Source organism: Columba livia, chromosome 4 (genome assembly GCF_036013475.1).
Source record: "Columba livia isolate bColLiv1 breed racing homer chromosome 4, bColLiv1.pat.W.v2, whole genome shotgun sequence".
Lineage (NCBI taxonomy): Eukaryota > Metazoa > Chordata > Aves > Columbiformes > Columbidae > Columba > Columba livia.
In genome coordinates, this window is record NC_088605.1 from 24,826,390 (window position 1) to 24,851,824 (window position 25,435).

At 39.7% G+C, this 25,435-nt stretch overlaps 1 protein-coding gene across 2 annotated transcripts in view; it reads right to left on the reverse strand.

Moving 5' to 3' along the window:
- Positions 1-15,030, reverse strand: part of PDS5A (PDS5 cohesin associated factor A) — a 77,163-nt gene extending 62,133 nt beyond the window's left edge. The window contains exons 1-2 of one of the 2 annotated variants that reach the window (XM_065062617.1): positions 14,822-15,030; positions 13,869-14,039 (exon numbers count right to left, since the gene is read on the reverse strand). In XM_065062617.1, the coding sequence (XP_064918689.1) occupies positions 13,869-14,039; positions 14,822-14,848 (198 nt within the window). In that variant the 5' untranslated portion in view covers positions 14,849-15,030. The remainder of the gene's footprint in view (positions 1-13,868; positions 14,040-14,821) is intronic. The other variant, XM_065062615.1, reaches the window with a different exon arrangement.
- Between the last annotated feature and the right edge of the window lie 10,405 nt (positions 15,031-25,435).

Consider the following 25,435-nt stretch of genomic DNA (forward strand, 5'->3'; position numbering starts at 1 on the left):
GAGACAAAAAGTTGCTGCCCAAGTAACTTATATTGAGGAAAATGCTCCAGTATTTATCTTAGATAGTCCCAAAATACTGATACATTTATGATGGGATTAATCACAGAATTATACTCCAGATGTTGAGAGTAAAGTAAATAACCATAATCTGGATAAGGCTGAAATTCCAAGCCAAGTGGAGAGGCCAGGTGTTACTCTGGCAGTTTCCTCACTAGTGGTAAATACAGCCCTGTATTAAAGACCAAAAAGAAGTAAGTACTAAAGGGAAACATTCAAAGCAAACAGAAAGAGGGAGAAAGATGCTTCCTGCTGCCAGAGCTCTGACTGATTGCACACAGGGTTAACTTGATAGCTGTAAAATCACAGAGTAACATACAAATTAGGTGGTGGCCACCTGTGTACGGCTGACACTGAGCCTACAACATTCGTTTTGAATTTGCTTAGGAGCTGCTTTTGGATGTCAAAAGGAGGATTTCAGAAGACAGTCAGTCAATTCTTGTGACAGTTTTGCATGCATTCTGATCTGAATTAAAGCAGCGCAAAGTCAGTGTACAGCAAAATTGATATTGGCCTTCACCTAGCTTCTGTTTGCAACATGATTATTATCTACAATCAATGTACCAAACTTTCTTTGGGCTGATGAAGCCTCTGAACATTCAATTCATTGGTCATGAATGGTATCAGGTATTAGCAAGTTTATTCTTTCTTTCATATATCAAAGACTTGAAAGGTACTTAGAGATTTTGAATCAAGACTCACTTAAGGTCTCCAGAATTTATTCACAAACAAAAAAACTGAACCCCAGGAATCCCAGTTATACTACTGACTGGCGAATATATGCAAAGCATATCCACACATTAATTTCTTGAGCATTATTTTGAAGCTTTCTGATTTGAAGATTACAAATAAAGTTTTACTTTAACAATAATATAAAATCAAACAACTAAAACCAACAAGCCACAAACCCACTCAATAACATAAGATGAAATCAAATTATTTCAAAGTGAAGATTTGTATAATCAAAATTATCCATACCACTTCATCCAGCAGTTTCTGGCAACATTCCCATGCAGCTATTTTCATAGCAGTTTCCATGTACAAACAAATTACTACTAGAAAAACGGGTGCTAAGGTTGGCTGAAGTTTGACAACTACAGAATTCCAATGCATACACCACCACAAAAGTGCAAGTTCCTTGTAAACACTTGGGTCTTCAAAGAATAAACAAAATGATGTTCAAACATTTTTCAACAGCAGCCAGATTTCTGGCCTACCAAGGAGTCCTTAATATATTCTGCACACCTCTCAGGCCCTGAAGTGTAAGAAATACAGGTTAAAGAAGAAGAGTTCTCACTCTCTAGGAATAATTTGTAAGATCTCCATGTGCAACAGTAAACAGCTACGAGCCCTATGGAGTGTTAATAATGTTGGCTTTGGGATGACAACAAAGAAAAGATTCTACTACTTGCATTTTATCAGTTCATGCTTGGGGGAGAGAAAGCTATTTATGGTGCCTGTCTGCTGGGTGGTACACTTTTTTTTGCACGTGTGATTATTTGGAAATAAAAGATTCATTTCTGTGTATATATGCACACACATATTCCCCTACAGACAAATATACATCCTGTGAGTTAGTACAAGTCTTTGTTTAAAGAACAATCAACTACAGTAGGCGTTAGGAGGGGAAAAAAAAAAAAAAAAGAAAGAAAAAAAAAAAGAATGAGAGTTGGCATGAAAACAAATCTGTTTGCAAGCACTGGCCTGTACTGCCTACTCTAGTTCAAGTCACAGCACAAGACTCAGTAGTCTGGACTGCAGAACAGGAAAAGACCAGTCGAAACATCAAAGACCACATCTCATAATCATAATAGTGGTACAGAACTGTGAGCCATCAGGCTTGGGGAGGCCTGAAAAACACTGAAACCTCAAATTGCTTCTTTTGTACAAATGGGAAAGGCAATAAGGGGAAAAAAAGAGGAAAGTGAATGTTCCTAAAAAAGAAGAAGCATGTGTAAGCACCTCTCACTAAATATTACCAGATCAATTCTGAATTCCAATGCAAAATCAATTTATTTTGAAAGCAATCATGTATTAAGATAAATGGTATAACATATTACAGCAGTCAGTCAGCTAAAATATTACAGAATTCATTGTGGATTACACAACATTCACATTAGTTCAAAATTACTGGCACCAGCACAATCTACACGTTTACATATGAAAACGGCACTGATTCCCATTATTTCTAACCAGAGAACATTCTCCTCTGTATCTTAAGTTTCTTTTCAGACATGGAAGAGTAGCGTATCATACACACACACATTTGCAGCTCTCTGAAACAAGGGACTCACTTCATTTTGTATACACATACTGCCTCACCAAATTGGGGGCGCGAGGGGTGTCTGTAGAATTTCTTAGGGTACAGTTTTACAGAAGTGTAAGCCAACTCAAATCTGTCAGACCTGTCCCTCCATTATTCCAGCAGGCATGCAACTAATGAGTGACACTACTGAAAAATCCCTTTTTCTGGCCAGGTTACTTTTCAGATAGATCTGCTTCTGGAACCAGCTCACTACATGGCTGTAAAAATGCACAGGGGAGGGTGGGACTGCTTCAGCCCAATCTTACGGTGCAGTTTAATGAATCTTTAAGTTGATTTAATGCCAAACCAAATGAACACAGTGTTCCAAATTAAGCTGTCACTGCAAGTAACAGTTCTACCACCCCAAGATGGTCATACAGCTTCTGCCAGCACAAGGAGGGGATAGAAGGTGACTGCTTAAATCACAGTGATCCAAATTAAAACTAACCTGGAAAAAAAAAAAAGAAAAAAAAAGAAAAATTGTTTTTTGAGCAGGATCACTTCCATAATCCAGCACGTGGAAAAGGACGGCCCACAAGCAAGCAAGGGTACTTCACTGGCTCAAAGCACCAGCTTTGGTGTTTGTGCTTCCATGCGTACCAGCAGAGTGAAGCATATCAGGGCCTGACTCAGGGCAACCCCCCAGCTACTGGGGCAGCAACTCCATCCTTTCCAAATATACTACCTTCCCCCTCATTGCCTACAGTCACTATGTGCCTCTATTTTTTTACTTTTCTCCGCTTACTCTTCACAGACTTGATTTGTTTCTATGGCCTTGAGAGTGCTGCTGACTCAAATAAGGCAAACGACTTTGAATCATTGTTCTCCCTGAACAGCACCGGCAGCAGCGTGAAGATGAGTAACTGTTTCCTTCAGCAGCAGCATCAACTTGAGAGTACTCAAACTAGTAAGGTACAACAGTGACAGGATGACAAGCTTCCAAAACACAGTTCTGGCACTCCTTAAAGAGGACTTGCATTTTTTTTGGTTTAGATAAACTAACTTGCTTTCGACTATGTTAAAATACCCACTATGCAGGTCAGCTCAGATTACTACTCTGACTCGCAATACTCTGCAGAACTAACCTGTCACTACTTACCCCTCCACCTTTTCACCTTCCTGATGAAATTATTTTTACACAGTTTTGTTTTCTAGCAGAAGATTGACAAAGATGATGAAAAGCAGTGGGGAAACCCTCAGCAAGTCCTCTAAAAATGCTAGTAATCGATATTTTCCATATTTCTAAAATTTTGAGGTTAGTTTTAAAATTAATTTTATGGAGATTTTGCATGATGCCAGGCTTTTAACCGAAGTGTTGAGAGACATTAGATAGTATACAGAAACTTGAACTCAGCACAGCCCACATACAGACTGAAGTTGGAGTGACTCTGAAGAGTCTCAAGATGCTGTGAATTAGGGCACAGTTCCACAGTACGACTCCTCAGGAGGCAGAGCTGGTGTAAGAGTCTCTGCAGATATCTCTCAAACCAGCTCCACTGCTAGATAAAATGTAGCGGGGAACTCCATCCTCACAGGTGTATATGGGGATCAGAAACTAATTTCAGCATCAGAAATAGACTGGCATACAGAGCTGCAGCTCTAGGATAAGTAATGCTTATAATCTACGTAACAAACAACTCAGAACAGAATGCTCCAATTTGCATAAGAATCTAAACTAAGAACAATAAGCAAAGATGTCAAAATTAAACAAAATTAAATGGCAGCCTTTTGACTTTGTAATCCAACCAAAGGTGTTTTAACCTTTAAAGGGAAACAAAGGCTAGGACTGAAAGAACATAACTTTGGAAAACATTACATGCCACCACGGGTTTCCCAGCTAAGGTTTAGAAACATAGTCTTTAACTTGGTTTTCACTCTCAGTTCAAAGAGATTTTTTTAACAACTTATTAGGTTTTCTCCTGACCTACTTCCAGTTGTATCAATGCATATATATTCTACAAAGATACAGTTTTAGCACTTGGTGAACACTCTAATTTCCTAAAGCAAAATTCTTATGATTTTACAGCAGTCCAGACCACCAGTTCCAACTGGAACAAAGCTGAAATCTTATTTCCAGATTTCCCAGTTTCCCTTAGGCTGCAGAGTTATGCCTACTTCCATATTCTACATACATTTTCTAAGAAAAAAATGTCACTAACAGCTCATAAATGCAACTCCTATACCTTCATTTACTGACTTCACACAAGCAAAAATAGTACTACTTTTCTTGCCACTGGAATTTTACTGGCGATAGCAGAAGTGAGAGCTTTAGAGAAGAGATGGACTAGTTTATTTTCAGAAATAGTGACACATGCCAACTACATTTACAAAGGGTGGCTGAATAAGGTATTAAAATGAACATTTTTCAGCAAAAAGCTTTAAAGTTGCCTTGCATTTCTTTGTATTTCTTTGTAAGTTAATGAATGTTAGCTCTGCAGCAATTCAGTAGTGAGAAAGAACCACCTGTCAAAAAACAAACATACAGAGTAACCTTTTCCACCTCCCCACAGAACGCTGAATTCTAATCCTACCATCGAAAGTAAGTATTGAGTTTATTTCATTCTTATTACTGCAGAAGCTTAAGAATTAAACTTCACTTATCCCAAAATACACTGCATCACTGTGCGAACAAAGGCACATAATTTCCAAATGATTCCTCTTCACTCTTTCATGTAAACAAAGTTTTTAAAGAAAAATTGTATCCTTTCTAACTGACTAGGACATCAGGATTAAATCCCACAGAAAGGCACTGCAGTCAGTGAAAGTTAAGTGATCAAGTATCAGGTTTTACTCCTTCACATCACAAGAAAATAATTTCTTTATATTTTTCAAACTCTTAATTTAAAATAAGTCCCTATTAAAATTTTACTATGGCTTGATTAAATTTCAATAATGAGTTTATTATGGAGAACCTTTACTGGACTTTGGATAATTAAGCGCATTAATATATTTTCAAATACTAACAGAAGAACACAGTTAAAACACAAAATATTCAAATAGCAGGATATACCCTACTTTGACTACTCCACCCATCTGAAGGTGGAGTAAAAGCTGTAAAGGGAAATATCCAACATAATTTTCCTTTCATTAAATTGGTAACAAAAGTCAATCAGTTTGTTTTCAACAAACGACTTAAACTTCTTTTCACATCCACACTATAGCTCAAACTGCAGACTTTCTTTATATTAAGCACTTCCTAATTCAACTCTGCTTTCACTGGACAATTTTGCTTCAGCATTTGCAACACCGTTGTGATTCTAAGCAACCAAAATACTGGAAAAAAAAAAAAGTAAGAAAAATATTTTAGAAAACACTAACTAAAGAACGTAGTAATCATCTTTTGAGATTTTTAGCTACTTTTGAGTGGTTTTGTTTCTTTTTTTCCCCCTTCTCTTTTTCATTTTTGCTTTACCCTTTCTGTAACAGCATGTCACATAAAAAATTTTCATCAAGATGATCAAGGAATGAAGGTATCATTTTTAGTTTTAGCCAGCAAAAAAGGGAGTAGGGAGACACCAGAAATATTTGATTTCTCCAAACTCCTTTTAAAAGGTTCTTTCTCCTTCTCTTTCATCTGCAATGTCTGTATCACTTCAAAAATTATTTGTAAATAGAGAAGACATATGTTTCTTTAATGTTCATTAATGTATTTTGCCAGTACAAAACTTTTCCTCTGTTTCAACACTTTGGAAAGTTTTTATAAATCTCCTAAAGAGAGATGTCATAATTTATACCATAACATTTATACCATAACATATACCATAACATAACACTAAAAACATAAAACAAAGCCTAAAATTGCTAATGACTACACCAGTGTTTCAGCAAAGCTGACAAGCTCTACTCATGGAAAACAATAGAGTACCATTAAGATTGGATAATATCACTGAACAACTCGAAAGAAATAGGAACTCACTCGAGAATAACTAAGACATTTAAAAGGCTGACCAGTCTTTGCAGTAAGTAAATTTGAGTGGATTTTTCCCCCCCACTGTGGCTGCAAAACTGATCCTAACCCTGCAAGCTCTGACATCTCCATCAGGTAAGTACATATCGACTGTCTCAGATAAAACATAGGTTTAGGATATCCCATGCTATCTAAGAACCACAAAGTTTTCAACCTTTCTTTCTAAGCAGGAACATACTTGGTGCCAATTTTATCTTTGTTTACCTTTAACAGTACTTCATCACGCTTAAGACATCTTTGCAACAGCCAAATTCTGATGTCAGCACAGCAGTGGGAATACAGTTCATTAGTTTACTGCAGCTGCAGAGCCAGCAAACACACATTGCTTTGAGTGACACCAATAATAAGCATGTGTTTTAGATTTCTACGTAACAATGGTGATTAAGAAGATATTGCAGTCTGCAAAAATTTCATATACAAAGAACATTTAACATAGACTGGAGACCAGACAAAAGTTTGGGGTTTTTTAACTACAAAAATGGCTATAATATGTACTGTGTCTGTTGTTCTGCTTTTTGGTAGCAAAAGATGCACACAGACACTAAGCAGACAAAATAATATTAATTCATTCAAGTAAGCAAGGAAGAAAAGTAACCTCAGATAATGTCTGATCTCCTTTCCTATCAATCATCTGCATATTACTGTCTGCAAACCAATGGATATTTTTTCTTTTACTTCATAGCACTGTTGTGAGATTAACACTTCACTGATGAGTCTTTTAGCATAGCTAAGGCTCCTGATATTTTGCAAACTTACGCATACAAACTCCTCATGAGAATGCAGTGATATGTCAAGAATTTTGTATCCAGACTTTATTTAAAATACTTGAATACACAAGAAATATTTCACATTACACCAATAAAATACATAGTGGCAAGCACACACACCTAAAGCAAGTGATTTGTATGATTAAAGCATGTTACTAATATCTAAATAAAGGATCGGTTCAGCTCTGCTCTGCTGCAACCTGCCAGTATAACCCTAAGAAATACTTAACCTTCAACAGTTTTTAAAGTTTCAGTTTCAATTAGTGTTCTTTCTTCTGGAGAGGGTGCAAAACCAAAAATTCCTAATTTACTATGTCATTCATTATTTTCTAAGCTTTTATCACAATAGCTCTTATTCATCTCTTTCCCAAGGTAAAGAATCCTATACTTCTCAAACCTCCAGTCAGACTTCTCAGTCCTAATGTTAATACAGTATTTGGTAAGTGATTACATACTCCTTTTTTTTTCTTTTCTTAAAAACAAACAAAAAACTTGAAGCCATTACGTCGTTCAGTCCACAGAAAGGACTTGCTCTGGAGCTAATCGACACTGTCTGGTAGAGGAGTGTATTGCCCAAAGGACACCTTCCTTATTTATGGAAGCTGGGAGACTATAACTGACGGAAAATATCGCAGGAAATGAATGCCTTGTTTTGAAACAGTTAAGCCTGAAGACCTGCATGCTAGCCTCCCACCTCTTACAAAGTTTCTATATGATGCCTGTTAAACAATATATAACAAAGTTTTCACAGAAAACATTTGTCATTTCCTGGGTTCTTCAGCAGAGATGATGAGGCCAGGCTTACAGAATTGCTAGGCACCCAGAAATATAACTGAAACCAAAGGAACTTGTAGACTGAACATGTAAAGAACAACAGAATGCACCGTCACTTCAGAAGTCACATTTTAGAAATGCCAAATCAGGCATATGAAGCCAGCTTACATTTCTTGTGTTTGGGTATGTTTTTTTTTTTCCTTACAGTAGCTCTTCAGTTCTGCATCTTTTAAATTGTTATTAACATCATGTTCTCACCTCACAAAAAAGAATTAGCACAAGAATAAAATCAGTAATTCTTTGAGTTTTGTAACAGAGTAAATGAGAGCATAACTTCTCAGCTACTGTGTTCATTTTGGTGGTCAGTTATCAGAAGTTACCATTCCCAATTCAGCAACCTCTATTTTTCTCCCTTCCAAATTGCGCTTCTTTTCTTTTACAATATATTTATCTTCTTGTTGCCAGGAAACCATTAGAATAATATTGTACATGTGAAATTGCCATTAATTACTGATGCACTTGTAACAAAAGAAAATTATCAGACACAAAAACAAAGGGTCTCATCATCAGTCATTTTGAAATTAAGTAACATCTGGGTGAACTGGGTGAGCCTACGTGGTTGTGTCTCTAAGGATTGATTAAATTGGGACATTCACAAAGCAAACAGCTATTATTCCATTGGAAAAAAAAAAATCAGAACAAGATTTCCTCTTCTCTGACTAGTGGCCTGTCCTAGTTAATGAAAAACTTGATTGTTACAAGAGTCAAACTAATTAAAATGATTACACTATGAGCAAAATCAAATTAGAAATTTGGCTTTAGGCTTATGTGGCCGGCAACAGCTCAAGAACATTGCAAACTGCAGTCTGCAGTTAAATACAATTAATGGAAATCTAAAAATTTTTAGAATAATTAAATGTGGATAATTTCTGTAACCTGGCTATATGACCTCCACAAAAATACTTATAATTCTTAAATGTAAGCATGTAAGTACATGCAAGTCAGAGGTCTAAGCCATGAAAATACACGCCATCTAAGTCCTGCCAGCAAATAGTATTTATTAAATAATACAATTCAACATACTTAATATGCATACCTTTTCCCCCCATGCATACCAAATTCTAGTGTATGACACAACATAAAACAGATTTTCTTCTCCCAGATCATACTCTAATTTATCCTTTTCAGTTTTCTTCAAAATAACTACGTAAGCATAGCCAGGTCAGGTCAAAGGTCCATCTCAATACACAACCTCAGAGAGCTGCCATCAACTCATGCAGAAATAACAGCCTGAGTAAAAAGCAACTTTTTTTTTTTCCTCTCACATACCTTCAGTCTACACCAAAACATGTAAGCAGCAAAAACCCCAACCTTTCTCTACTATAACATCATGTAACAGATGCCTAAAAAACGCCTGTGCATATTATGACGAATTACTAGCATTAGCTATTTCTATTGATATGAGGATAATCTTCCAAAGATAAAGGCCCAGCAGGCCCAACTACAAAGAGGCCAACATCTCATAACCAGAGGAACACACAGAAAGACAATGGGAAGAAGGAGAGGGAGTGTTTGTTTGACTCTGGCACAAATACATATCAGATAACTAAGAAATGCCATGGGACAAGATAAGGAAGGCTTCAAGGCACACTAGGAGCGCCAGCTTCTCCAGGTGATCACAAGCTAGGCCTCGGGGTGGGGTGGCAGGGAGAGGAGTGCGAAGAAGGTGTGTGTTGGGGGGGGGGGTTGGAGATCAAAAGATTTTCACAGAAAAGGCCTTGCCAAACTGTCACCACGGGAAAAGCAACAAGACCCCTGGAGAGATTGAAAAGCATAAGGAAAAAAATCACTCCCCAAACCAAACAAAAATAAAACCAAAAGCAACAGGAAACACAATACTAACCCCAGCTATGATAAAGAAGAACTACATTGACTTCAATAAACTATAGCCTATAAAACTCCTAATTTCACAAAGACAGTTTTTTTTACACTGCCTTAAACCTTTGTTAAACATTTCTGTGCTGAAACTAATTTATCACTCCTTTTCCTTTCAACAGTTTCAGAAACTTCCTCCTTTTCTGGGGGGGTGGGGGGGGGGCACTTTCATATCTTCAGCTTCTGATTAAAATTCAGCTTTTATGAATTAGCGTTGCTTACACTGATATCTATAGGTAAAATAAAACTCTGCACTATAAATGTTATCAATTTTTCCACAAACTTGTCATACATTTTACCAAACTGTGTAGTTGTTGGTATAAAGCTGTATCTCAACTTGCGATTGTACATTATTTCTTTTACTTAAAAAAAACCAAAACAAAACACAAACAAAAAACTATCAGGCCAGATAGACATGGGCACTTTTGCACTGTTTCTGCAAAACTCTCTCAAAAGAAAGAGTTCCAAACTTTCACATTTAAATCAACTCTGAAGTTCCATCAACACTGCCACAGAAAGAAGTTACTTTTTCCCCCTGCGCCAGCACAAGCATTTAGGTGAGATCTCACAATAAATCAGGCAAGAACACGATTCAGGCTAAAATTAACACAGGTTTCGGTGGTTTTTTTCCCTCCTAAGTTTTAACCCAGATCTGTTCATCCAACTGTTTTGGCATGTGGCAAAACAAAATGCTTGTAGAAAAAGTACAGAACAGAGGTTGGGACAAGCAGCAGTGGCAGTTCTGGCTTTGCCTACAAAGGCTGTTCTGTCACGCTCCGAGAAACACTATGTGTGTTGAATTGATGTGGCTATTTTTGGCATATCTGACAATTTAGTACACTACTTATAATCTTATGAATAATGATTACAAGTTTATATATAAATGACATCAAAATATCTTCTGACCAAAGAAAATGAAATCTGAGATTTAGTATTTTACTGACAACAGCATACAAGTCTAGAGTTTGACAAGGCGGTAAAATACAGCCAATTTTGGAAAAAAAAAAAAAAAAAAATCAATAGAGAAGCTCTGCAGCAAAGCAGATGCTAAGTTTTTGAAACTTCTTTCAACCTTCAACTATCTTATGGGAAGTAACACAATATTGCTAGTACAATTGTTCTCAACTTGTACTGAGTTGCTGGCTCAATTTTGGAACTCAAGGACTACTTCTGTGCATTAGAGTTGTTTGTTGTTTCCTACTTCTATTGCTTGGTTAAATAAAAGTTATTACCTCTCCCCACAAGCCTTACTGAATTGCCAAGCATTTGACTTACAGCCCTGAAATCAAACACTATATAATATGAACAGCTGTGGTACAAAGAGGAACATTAGACAAAAAACCCAAACAAATCACATTTTGTAGTCTAAGTACAGCAAGCTTCAACTCTGCTATATGCTAGCTGCCTAGTTAGGTTAAACTTAATTGGATCTGTTGAATGGTCACTTGTCCCCACCCACAGCACACCACAGTTAAAATCACTTCTTCCATAGCTGAAATTATACATCTAATATTGACCCACTCTAAGAAGGCACCGACCCATCAGTGTAATCTAACACACAAGAAAACACCTTTGACTCCATTAAGCACTGAACTAGTGTTTCATTCATCATACATATGCAATCCAGAGGCTTTTCCTTTCTAAGTCACTTGGAAGGTACATGTTCATTTTAAAATTCTCAATTGTCCATTTTCAAGACAGTGCTAATGTTACCATACAGATACATCAAAACACTGTAAATTAATCTGGCCTACATTTTATTACCCACAACTCCAAGCAGAAGGAGGGAAAGGATAGAAAAACATTCTTTTAAAAATAAGTCCTTGGCACAAAAGCTGCTGCTCAGGCACTTTGGGACAAGTGCCCAGAATGTCTCAAGTTCCAATAATAAGAAAACCCTTCATTAAGAGAAGAGGTCTAGACACAAAAATACCAATGTGATATCAGAAAAGTTGATAATAAGGATACAAATTTGTAACCAATTAAGTTGACCATGACCTTCTGTAAGCTAAAAGAATTAAAAATTTGCAGGAACTGACCCAAAGCCTGACAGCCAAAACAACAATCTTCTGTAAGAGACACATAGAGCATCTTTAGACCATCCATGGCCAAGAAGGCAGCAAACACCTTACTTCAAGGATTGATTCATGCCTGAATTTGTACATTCTGCTAAAGCTGGCTTTTAACATTAAGCCCTATTTAAAGCTATGCAAAGGTATCCTCTAAGTGAACAAAACTTTTTCACACATTTCCATCCCAAGCACTACATCACTATAATATTCCATGTGCCAAAGTGAATTAGTTTTTATAAATCAAGTTGATAAAAAGATTTTTATTTAATAAATGAAGATTATATGTATGTCTATGCAAAAACATAGGGAAAAAACACTTGTTGGTTTAGTTCTAAAGTGTACAGTACTTCTGATTTTATTGATACTTCAGTAAAGCCAATATCTGCTCAAAAAAATTCCTCAAACTCAGATTAAGCAGTACCAATAAGAAGGATCTTCCTCTGCCTTTTCAGTGACAGTAGGTCCACTAGAAAAGTATTCCCATTTAAAGTTAGTTTACAGTCTTGAGGTCACCTGAATTGCTTAACAGTAGTTTATGAAAAAATGACAGAAAAAAAAAATCCGCTCTTAGCCTGAAAATTATGTCCAACACACACATGTGAATTCAGCAAAACATATACACATTATTTTGAAATTCCTGTTATCTAGGAATGGCAAGCTCACCACTCCAAGTTCTCCAACTGGGATAAAATACCCATTTCAATGAGCACCTCAAAAGTGCACTCTATCCCATTCCACACAGACTTTGATTCAAGGTCTCTGTTGAAACAATCAAAACTATAGGATCTTCCCTTGCCACTGACAATATTCCACTGGAATCCTGAAAATACTAGGCTGGACTTGTCCATTCAATAATTTCCAAAATTGTAATTAGAAAGTAAGGCTCGTTTTCAAATCAACAACTGACAATTGTCTGGCTGCTTCAAAAGCAAAGCACAAAGCCTACATTCTCTTCACACTTACAGGTAAGAGACTTTTTGATGTACTATCTGACTAGCCAAGACCATGATTTTTATTTTTCAGTCTTTGTGAGGTCACTGTTATGATGTGAAACACATAATCAGTTGAGAGAATATTTCCAATCTCTAAAAAAATTATTACTACATCTCCACCCTTGGCATAGGACCAAATCCCAGGTTACGACAACTTTCTGGTCCAAAAACCATGGTGTTAACAAACAAGCTGTGCCAATATTTGATCAATGGTCAACTTTATTCGCTATTTTCAGTAAAGAGTTAAGAAATACTACCATTGTATCACATTAGTATTTCATGTTTTAAGTGGAAAAAGGGATTAAAAAAAAAAAAAATAGATATAAGCCTCACAGTCCCCCAGGATGCTGTCAAGCAAGCAGAGAAGATGCTCTTGTAACAGACCCTTTTGCTTATGAAAATTTATCAACTTCACCAAGCATCAGTTATACTGAGTAGGAATGAATTTATACGTATTATATCAAATTGCAAAATCTGAGGCAAGTTTTACATAGGAAACAATTTCAAAATTCCATCTACAAACTCCAGAATTTCATCCATGCTGTTTGTGAACACTGCCACCTTTTCAGTCAAGAATACCCTTAACTAGATCTGCTGCTTCCCCTGTTCAACTATGCCTCCTCAAAGTGCTGGAACCCACAAAAACCTTCTAGATTACCACGGAAAATTTTCAGTAACTTATCTTGGAATTATTACTTATGATTCCACTTCAGAACTCTCCCCAAAACTGTGACTGTATTTCACACACAAATCAACAACTTAACGTATCAGCTCCGGCTTTGTGAGAACTCATATGAGTACATTCACAAATTACAAATATAACTCCTCCCATTTTAAGGAAAAGCAAGGAAGTGGCATTCCCATAAAGGTCTGCAGGCAAGGAGACATTTCAACTACGACAAGGAGACAGTTCTCTGGGCAGTTCTCCTTTTCCGTGATGAAACGTTTACTTTAAGAAGCAAAAGTTGCAAGAAGGTGACGGTAGCCAGGATTGCTCACCTTTAACCGTTTAACCACCTCATCGTTGGTAATTTTGTCCGTAATCTCCTTCACTCCAGGAGGATAGTAGATGATTTTACCGTCGGCAGCAGGTTTTGGTTGGGTAGCAGGGAAGTCCATCCTGGCGCTGCTGGTTATAAACTTTCCTTCTCCACAGTCCTCTACCGGCCTCTATCGGTCAGAAAACAAAAGTTCAGCAGAATGGAAACGACTTTCTAACCCTCTTTTTCCATTTCTCACCCTCATTTCGCAGAAGGCCCCGGTTATCACCCCGCGGGCTGCGCCCCCCGCCGCAACCCCCGCCCCGGGCGGCGCTGCAGCGAGGCCGGGCCCGCGGCCGCTCCTCACAACTCCGGCTCCTCCATTCCCCCCCGGCGCCTCCTTTCATTGCGGGGCTGCTCCAGCCCAACACTGTTAGTTCGGAACCGACGATTTTACAATGAAATTTCGGGCTCGATCGAAGGATGTCCCGGGGCCGAGGGCCCGTTACGGCCCGAGGAGCGGACGGGAGGGTGCAATTCCCGGCCCCGGGCGGGGGTCGGAGCCGGCACACCGGCCCCGGAGCCGGGAGACGAGGCCTAAACAGTTAGGCCTCAAAACTATCAGGAGGCAGAGAAACCAACAGGGGAGGGGGAGGGAAGGAGGCGGCGGCGGGCACAAACAAAACACCCCCGCCGGCCTCCCCGCCCGGCGCCGAGCCCCCCGCCCGACCCCCCGCGGCGGCGGGAGCCCCCCCGGGGAGGGGGCCAGGCCACTCTCCACTTTCCATTTGTTCCCGCAACTTCATGTCCCCTCAGCCCCTCGCCCACAGCCCCTCCTCGGCCCGCCGCCCCGCACCCGGCCGGGCCCACAAAGAGCCACCCCCAGCGCCGCGCACACACCCCCGCCGGCCGCGGGCGGCCGGGAGGGGGGGAACGGGGACGGAGGGAAGCGGGACCTGGAGCCGCCTTTACCTCATGCAGCTCCGGAAGGTGCAGCATTGAGTAGCCTCCGTGCCGGGTGGTCCTCGCTCTCCGCCGCTGCCCCGGCCGGCCGCTGCCCTGGCTGCTCCCGCCGCCTCCCTGCTCCGCGGTGCGGCGGCGGCTCCTGCTCGGGGAGGGGTGGGGGGAGGGGGAGGCTGCTCGGTGGCGGCGGCGGCGGCTGGGGAGAGGGGGAGGCTCCGGCAGAGCGTGCGCCGCGGGGACACAGTGCCGCTCTCCGTCCGGCCGGGGAAGAACAGCCCGGGAGGAGGCTCCGCGCCGCCCCCGTGCCCGCCCGCCTTCGGGCCTGGGGCCGGGCCCGCAGCGCCGCCCAGCTAGGATCCCCCAGCCCCAGCCCTGGGGCAGGGGCGAGGCCGGCCTGTAAGTCTCCTACCTCGCCGAGCCCCGCGCAGGGCGGCGGCGGGCAGTACCGGGCACGGCCGCCGCAGCGCTGCCTCCCGCTTGGCGCCAAAACCCCCGGGGCGGCGGGGCCGGGCGGGCCCCGGCCTGAGGGCCCCTCTCCTGGCGGGTCTCAGCCCCGCGGGGCTGTGCTGGGCGGCGGGGGGCAGCGGCCGGCTCTGAGGGCGAGGCCTGGGCGGCGTGGGGCCGGCTGCCGGGGAGGGGACGGGCAGGTTCCCGGCTGCAGGGCGGCGGCGCCGTGTGCGGGAAGGAGAGAGACATGTTTGTGCTTCCTCACGGAGCCGGGCTGCCCATGGCTGCGCGGGCTCGTCCTGCCGGTGTCTCGGGCAGCTGGTGCCGGTGGTGAGGCCTGGTCTGCGTGATAAACAAGAAAATGGGGGGAGCGGTGTGTGGGGTGGCACGGAGAGGGCTGTGGCGGGCGGGAGGCGCGGGGGAAGAGCAGCATCGACGTCCGAATTTTTCTTCTCGGTGGCAGATGAGTTTCTCATACGTTAATGTATTTATAAATCTCCAGGAGAAACTTAAATATGCAGACCGAAGGAAACATTGTCAGCCAACTCAGGAAATCCTTCCATGCAAAATGTCTTTGTAATTTAATATTCTTTCACATTTCCAAGAGATGGGCTATGTCTGGAAAGTCAGTAGCAAAGTGGGATATATTTGCCTGTTTTGAATTTGCGTTATGTGCCCTGCATATCTGAACTGTAGGTGGCTAGGAAGTTTTCCAGATGCTTGACCTGCTCAGAGAAGGTGCATGACAACCAAAAGATAACTTTTAACTGATCAAGAATAATTTAGGGTCTTCATCTGACTATTCCTGGTTACGTTTTGAAAGTGTCTGAGTTTTCTATAGAGCGAATGGCAGGCAGGTGGCTGGGAGCGGTCTGCTTGGAGGGACAGGTTTCTCCGCAGGGGCTGCACCTGTGTGACGGGGCCGTGTTGGGCACAGCAGAGGGGCAGGTGTGGCCTGTGGGTCACGCAGGAAACGTGCGTGAGGGGATGGGAAAGGGGTAAGTAAGTAAGATGATGATAAACTATGCCGAATTCCAGATTTACAAGGTGTGGGAGGAAAACATACGAACGCTGAGGAGCTCTCAGGTACTTCTGCTGTAGTAGTATGTGGGTAGGAAATTTCTCTCTTACACCTGTGTTCCTTGTTTCCCTTTAGGCTTGTCCTAGGGGACTTAAAGCCTTGGATGTCCATAGCTTCTATGAAACCAGCTCAGAAGGATTACAGTGAAAATGACTAAGAGTTGGAAGGAACCCCTAAGAGATTTCAGATACTGATTTGGAAATGTAGAAGGGTGCTGCTAGGCAAGGCATTTAGATGTGGCTGTGAGTCCAGGCTTAGATAAAATTATTCTCTCCAGGCTTAAGGATCGATGGATTGCGGCATTCACAATGGACAGGTGACCATAAGAATAGGATACACAATTCAGTTTTAACAAGGTTTTACTGATTTAATAAAAAAAGCCAGCGCCAAGTGTTTAATCTTTTTCCTAATCTGAAGTTCAGTGGCCGTTTAGATTTGCCTTAGAGCTGAAGTACTCAGACTAGCTATCAACCCGTATTTGTTGTCAATAAAATAATGTGTACTGTCAGAACTATTATACTTTTTAAAATTGAAGTTTTTGATTATTGCATTTGTTACATTGCGCACATTTGTTTCCCAAATTAAATTACTAATATAAGCAATTTGGTGCAGATTCCTTATTTTTAATACACTTGTATTAACACAATAAATCAGAAACAAATTGTAGAAAAATATTCTGTAACTAAAAAAAATGTATCGAAAACCTATATGAGCTGTCTTCAATTTAAATTAAAAAAAGATAATGTAAGTTAGTAAAAATGATGCAAGAAATAAATTTTAATTGACCTTTGCTGAGTTTTTTAATGACCCAAGCATAAAGCTAGGAAGATGTTAGGCAGGCTTCTCTTTGAACAGAATTGTATTATGGGTGTCATATTCTAGAAATCTGACCTAAGACTCTGAACTTCCTAGTTTTTTAATGTTTATTCTTAAATATTGCGTTCTTGTTATTGAAAAGCAGTATTTTATGTATATTATTAATGTGACCTACGGTGTTATAATGTTTTCTTGTAATCTTGTGGTTACAAGCTTTTTAAAAAGGAACACTGTCTTTACCTAGAAATCTTTATACAGCAGGTCATAAAGTAGAAATAGAAATTAAAAGGCTACTTGGTTTTAGTCTAAGTTACAGTCAAACCCAGTGCAGAGCCTCTAGTATGTACCTCCAGTCACTTCTATTGTCAACAGAAGAATAAGGTGAACTCTTGCATTCTAAGGCATATGTACACTGTAACTAACATGTAGTTGAATGGGGCAGTTCAAAGATTTCACTTGAAAGTGCCAGGCAAAGTTTGCTCATTCAATTAAAGTTTTATTTCATCTTCTTCTAGTTGTCTGTGGAGTGCTCTTGGTCTCTTGCAGACTTAAGATAGGTAGTGAAGTTAGCAGTTACTGTGGTGTAATGTTTAAAGACTTCTAGGTCTTGGGATTTCATATCTGTAATGTAACATGGAAAAAGTCCTGAAATAATACATCAGTAAAAAGCTGAGTTCACGCTAGATTTCTGCTTTCACAGGCAATGATTAGTCAGTGGTATGAAAATTTTGACTACCCCTCAGTGTCAATGTTGTTGGTGTCCTTAGCTATTAAATGCAAGTGCAGTTTCTACTGGTAGACTGTTCACTCCTGGTATCATTTGCTGTCTGACTGTAGGTTCTAGTATCAACACAACCTTGCTGCGTACTGGTGTAAAACTGTCAGAGTGCTCTTAGGATAGCCATTAGTTCAGATGCTTTTAGTCAGATATATGCTGTTTTGAATGAGAAAAATAATGATTAGCAAAATGGTTGAGAGAGGAGTAGGTGCAATTGTGTAATCATAGGATGATTAGGCAATGGTCCATCTTTTCTCAGGAGAGAAGCAGCGGGGTTTGTACTTCTGCAGCATTTGAAATTCCAAAGGGCTAAAACAAAGCGTGTGGTTCTGATACCACACACACAATTAAGGGAGGTATGAATGAACACTTAACTGCCAATTAGCTTGAATATATGCATGGCATTTTCAGAATGTGCAAACATAAAAGCTTCAGATAATCTGACCTGTGGTACTTTTAATCTGAATTGTCCTGAAATCTGCCTGCAGATATGATTACAGCAGCTAGTGTCTGGTTTGTTGCCTTTGCTTGTTTGACCTTCACCCTTCTAATTTCAGCAAGCAGCTGAGATCTGACTTGGACTCTGCTTCTTGTACAGTTGTAGCCAGGTTCACATGATCCCTTTGGTTTTAATGGATGGCTGTGCCTAATTATAAGAACCAATCCTTTAGTCTTTCCCCAGATTTTATTGAGTCCCTACCTGGACAGATTTATGTTGGAATTTATTTACTTTTACCCCTGATATTTTTATTGGAATGTATTTACTCCAATCTTTCGGTTGTTTGTTTATTAATATGTTTTAGATTACCATTGCAAGTGTAATTTACAAGGGTGCTGAACACTCGTGGGGCAGTCTTGTGGGGTCCTTCTTTGTATTATGGCAGGAGAGGTTACAGGAAAGTAGCAAGAAAGGAATAAAGTGGTGTTTTTACTGGTGAGGGAAATAACAAGTTTTTCGGAACAAAACAGCTTTCAGGTGAAACAGAAGAGAGTATGGAGCAATTACTTTAAGCACAGAAAATCCCTTAATTAATGTCGATTTAATTAAGCTATGCACATATCTTTCCAGGAACAGCTTAACAGTTGTCCTCAGGTCTTTGTTAGTACAGTAACCATGGATAGTAATAATGATCAAGAACGTATCAAGACACAACAGTGTGGAACAAAGTGTGGAACAAGTTTTATCTCTTAGTCAGCTGGGCAGACAAGTAAGAAATCCTATCTGATGGATTCGGAAGGCACTTGTCTTCCTAATAATAGCTATGCTCTTGAAAGCTGCTGCTTTGCAGAACCAGGTGGTAGAGTGTGGTCTTTCACCATTAGATTTTTTAAGTGACAGTCAAAGAGGTCAAGGAGGTGTGTGTGGGGGAAAGCTTAATAACTTGTTTTCAACTTCAGAATTTAGCCAGTTTTTGATATGTAGTAGGTTGCTTCCTAATCATGAGTGCTTCCCCCCTCGCCTTAGGAAAGCCTGTTTATTTTTTCAATGATACACATTTTTTCCTGCAATACACCAGTTCCTCTGAACTCAGCAAAAATCAAACCCTGGAAAGTATATTTTTTTTTGGCTTCCATTCTGCACAGAAGCTTTCTCTCTTAGCTTTTTTACTTCAGTATTAGTCTTTGTTTCAGGTCATCTTTCCTTCTGTCTGTTGATTCTCTCACATGTGCAGTTGCACATAGCTCCTCCAGTTAAAATCTCTCCAAGCTTCCTGCACTGGATCTTCAGATATCCCTGTGGTTTCTAATTAAACTTTGCCGTGTATCATATCTTTGATAACAGTTCCTAATTGTTGTAATGACCTATTTTTAGAAAAGAATTGATGTTTTTTACATCTGCTGTAAATTGAGAACAGTGTTTACACTCACTTGAATCAAAGGTGAGTTTCTTTGCAATGTGGGTTGCCAAAATGAAAGAGCTCCAAAAGGTATCCTATTCCAGAGGGTATTTGCAGTGAAATTACTCTCACCAAAAAACAGACCAAGAAGCATGTTTTGTCCTGAAAACAGGGACTTACGTGTGTCTCCCATGATCTACACTGACAAAGCAAATCCATAAAAGGGTGGAGGAGGACTTGTGTATTATCTCATGAAGACAATCCCATGAAGACACAAAGGCCTTCTTTGGAAAAGAGAGGGGAATCCCACGACATGCTGACTTTTCATGGAGTGCCACCAGTTCTGAATAAAGGGAAGGGCCCAATACTGTATGGATGATACACTCCTTAGAAACTGATCACTCGCTGTAATCTGTCTAAATGTTATTTTGCTCTGGTTTTGGTAAGGAGGGCTTTCTCCTGTGCTGTCTGAAAATGTCTCGGAGATAGGGCAGTTGTGGTATCAAAGCACATTCAGAAATGACAAAGGTTTGTCGTTGTCAATATATTTAAGCCATTGTGGAAAAGTGGATACCTGTAAATACACTTGTAATTTACAAAGTATTGTATTGACAGAACAATTACACTTGTTTCCTTTGCTTGCAAGTAAAGCTATTGGCACCTGCATATTGGTGGTTTCACATGAGAATTTTTAGAAGCCTCCTTGATCTGTTGCTAGTCTCGAGCATCCAGAAACTGAAGTCACAGCAGCCCACTGTGTGCCATCTATCCACCTCCTTTCTAGCTGCTCTCTATTATGATGACTTGTCACTATTCAATCCATAATTACATTCTCAAGGTTATTTCCATCTCTACTCCTGATGTGTCCAAATCACATACATTTACACCAATTCATTTCTGACAACCATGTCTACTTTTCTCTGATAATATATTTAATATGAGCATTTATAATCTTTTCTGCCCAGGAGATACGCAAGCGTCTTCACTTGCACCACTTCTCAAAACCTTCAATTTTCTTCCTGTCACTATCAATAATTTCTTAGAATTCACATTCCTAAGTTGCTACAGCAAGAAATTAAGTATTTCACCAGTCAAATATTTCTACTTTTTGAGGTGAAATGGATGTTTTTTAAGGCTTTTATATGGGAAGCCATGGATGGATAAACTATTATTCCAATTTTACCAGTTTCTATCAGACAAGTGCCAATTGGATAAATTTGATCCCAGGTAACTGAATTAATGAAGTCTTTGTTGCTAACCATTAAGCATGAAGTTAGTTCATATTCTGCTTTTATTAATTAAGTAAAATTGCTTTATTTATGGCATATTCAAGAATAGCCTGTATTTTTCATTAGCCTTTTATTGGCTCTCTAATACTTGCTGCACAGCAGAAGGGGTTGTGACAAAGAGCATTATGTCATCAGCCCAAGGTCACTTGAAAGGAGTCCATTTCAAATTCAACTTTTCCGTTCTGTAAAGTCCTTCCTGGAATTTTTTTTCCCCTGACCAGGTTGCAAGGAAATCTGCAGTTACCTACAGACAGCTGTAGTAGTAGCATATTGCTTTATGTGTTTGCTTGATATTTTTTCAAATAACAGGGAAGATTTGAGGAATTTCTGAGTGTATGGGACTGCTTAAAGCAAATATCGCCGAGGAAACAGGCGAAGTTTGGTAATGTATTTGGCCTGTGGTGGCTGCCTACTGGAGGGAAGACAGTATGAGTGAAGTATCTCCCTTTGTTGCATTAGATGAGTAAAGTCCTATGTTTGGTTAAAAAATGAGATGTGTGGTACTAACAAATCCTGATTAAGAAGCTCCTTTGTGAAAAGTATCAATTGTATTTGTGATGCTGCTGTTCCTAATTCTTTCACAGAATCGCTGCTGCTTGCAGTAAATAATGATGTGAAACATTACAAATTAATATGAACTTGGAGTTTACCATTATGGTCCAAGAAAGATGTTTGATGAATGGATGTGCAGTCTCAGTGCTGTCCTGTAACGATGGGGTCATTTTGTGGTGATGGATAGGTATGTGGTGTACTCTACAGAGGCTTAAAAAGGGGTTGCATTTATCAAACTCAGGGAAGCATCAAAGTGTTTGGGTATGACTCTGTGAGCAATAGAATCATCATGATTTGCCTTTGAACAAAGTCAGGAAATATATTGATCATATAGGTTTATGTTGCTAGGAAAGCAACTAGTGATGATTCAATCAATGTGTTTTGTGAATGGCTTGAGGGGATAATCATTAAAATGTTACACCACAACACCATTTTGGGACTTGAATATGAAAGTTGGAATTTCAAACCCTTGTAAAGAACAATTTGCATTTGAAGTCACCAAATAAAATTACTTCTTTGGATTGTGCAGCTCTGGTCACTTCATCCTTACAGTTCTGCTTCAGTGAACACACTGGATGTTTGCATCCATGCAGGTCATCAGCCAAGGTGACAAAGGAGCTCACTGACAACACCGGGATCCAGCAGCAGGGAATACTGAGTATCAGTGGAAGATTTTCTTAAATTCAGGGTATATGGCAGCAGAGAAGGTAACTAAGGTTACTTGAGCCAGTACTTAAATGGGTGGTTAACAAAGAACACAAGGAATTGGTGTCTAAAGGGAGGACAGGCTATCAAGTATTGCGTAGACAGAAGTAGGCTAGACAAGGCAAAAGCAAATAGAGATATGAGAAAAGCATAGTCTTGACGAACACGAATGCTTAGTAACACAAAGCTGTGTTCACAATAGTCAGATTTCTAACCAAAATTTCTCCATGATAGAATATAAAAAAGTCCATGATGGTAGAGTGACGGCTGAAGGTGATGATATTAAATGCCAGCAGAGGGATTACTACTTGTAAAGTAGACTGATATGTACGCACTTACAGTTTCACCAACATCTAATACCACTATTTATATCCTATCTGAATTTGGCAAGGCAGCTAATGTGTACTCTGTGTAACATGCTATAATATAACTACACTGTACCAAGCACATAAACGCTTGCTTTCTCAAGTTTATCCCTGTACTGTTCTTATCTTCCAGACACTGCATACTTATACCTAATTTATATTTTCAGGGAAGTGCACACTAAAATTATAAACTTTATCAGAGACCATTAAAAAGGCAAAGTCTTTTGGCCAGCTTGTGAACATTTAAGTTACTACTTCAGATGTACTCAGGTTTTTGCTTATGGAATGCCGTTCAGATGTATTTAATCAATATTTTTTAAACTCCCTTCAAGATCTGCTCAGCAGCTGCCTCTAATCCAGCACATGGAGAAGAAAACGTGAGTGAACCAGGTTTTTCATCCATTTTCAGTATCATTTAGCTTGACACTGCCTGGATGCACTGTTAGACATGTATCCTTCAAAAACTGTAACAATATGTTCTCTCACACAGCTTCATAGTAAAAAATATGTAAATGAAAAAATATGTTGACAAGTCTATCAGATTCTGAATATATTAAGAGAGAACAGAATAATGTTACTTCTAGGGGAGAAAAACTTTATCTAGCAGCAGTAGGTCCTTAAATCCCTTAAGGAAGCAGCTTCATATAGCAAGTACATCACACTAAAGGAAGTACACAAATGCTGACATAATCTATGAATAAAAAAAAAACCCCGAGGGCTTTGCCATTTCCTGAATATAAGCGAATTTGCAGCACTATTTAGTTTGTCTTACCAAACCCTTATTTTGGTGTTTGTCTCTGTTTTCCTTTCTAAAAGGTTCGTTCCTTGGCCTGTTGCCAGGTATGAGAAATGGGAACACAAGAACAGGTATGAGTGAACAGCAGAAATGGGAAGGAGCAAAGATGAACATGTGGTAGAGAATCTGCAGCTGGCTGAGTCTTACGGAGTTTCACATGAGCAAACAAAACATGCAGAGAGAGAACATGAAATAAATAGCCCTGGGAGAACTGCAAGTATATTTAAATATCATTATTTGTGATAAGTAAGTACAATTTTGCCAAATACAAACTGAAATGGAGAAGCCAAATTCTGAAAACAAAATGATTAACTGTTCTGTTATATATCTGAAAACTAGTTACACCTACAATTCATACTTACATAATATAGAGGCTTCTTTCAGATTCAATTTTGGCTTTGCATACTTGGAATCTGCAAAAATCTTTTCTAAAACTAGCTGAACAAACTTGCAATAAGATTTTTTAAAGAGAATGTTATTATAATTCAAAGTTAAAAGGGAGATGGTTGTGGATTTCTTTTGCCACTGCTTACATATGAAGGGGAGTTCAGGTCAACTGGAGAGCTACATCAAACTACATTGGGAGTTTTTGTTTCTGCGTGCATATGTCCTGCCTGCTGTTTTGATGCTGCCATGGTTAGTAAACACCTGCTGAGCCCGGGGAAGAACATACATGTGACAGTGGCTGCAGTTACATTTGGGAGTGACACAACCTGCCATCCACAAAGGGGTGAAGTTGACAGTGTAGAGTGTTGAGAGGTAAATGAAACAAGCTTCAATTATGGAATTGTTTGTTTTCTGTTTCAGTCCTAATAATAGGTTAAAACATAATCCAGATAGGGATTTACTTGTGTGTGCCTTTGATCACTGCTGAATTTGAAAAGTAGATGTATGACCAGCAACAATTAGGAGAGTCCCAAAACATTTGCCTTTAAGAATCACCAGTGTCACAAGCTGCGTAATACTGGTGAGGAAAATAATTACCAACGTGTATGGATGAGGGGAAAACTGGCAATTTTTTCTTCTGCTGACTACTTAACCTTTTCACTTTCTATTCTTCAGTACTATATTTTATTCTTTGTACATGGAAAACAGGCAAGTTCATAACAAACACTGATGTAAAGGTAAAATTCCTACTGGGTTTTGAGGAATGCATTGTTCTCTCCTAACCATCACTACTGCACACAAGAAGAAATCATAGCTCGGAAATAGAAAATATGAACTACTCACACCTCAATGTTCTTTCAAGTTAGTGTGTTCCTTCTTCCAGGTTTTGGGGAATGTAAATAGAGGAATAAAGTAATTGAAAAAGTTCAGTATTAGATCATCTATTTGAAGAAAGCTCAAACGCATTTTCTTGCTGGTTGTACCAACTGTTGTTTGGTTTGGTTTGTTTTTTAATAAGTTGTCTATTGCAGATGGGCCCAGATCCAAATTGCACCACCTCTCCTGCATCCTGAATTGTGTGTGTGAGCTAAATCTGCTTACAGATACCAATCTGAATATCATGAGCTGGGGCTGGGTGGAGTGGAGCTCGTTGAAGTTCTAACTCCCTCGCTCCCTAGACTTGAAATTGACAAGAATTCGGCAGGTCTGAGCTAACTAATTTTTACCTACTCCTCCAATATTGGAAACTGTAGAGTCTCCTGTTACAAGGACTGACTGTCCTTTTATGTCTCAGAAGCTGTAAGGTGGTCCTTAAGCTGCCTGCAGCTTTCTAAATTTGAGTTTCTTTTGTTGCTGGTGTTATTCATTGGGAAAGAATGTGGCCCCATTTCCAGTGGCAGAGAATGTGAAATGTTAAGAAGTAGAAGTGATGGGTGGATTTGAAAGGGGCCATTAAAAAAAAAAACAACTCAGAATTTACAGGAAAAGAAAAGAAGGCCTTGTTCCCCATTCAGCAGCAATTAAATAGCCATAGAGTCGTTTCCTATCTAAATAATTCGATTCTATCAT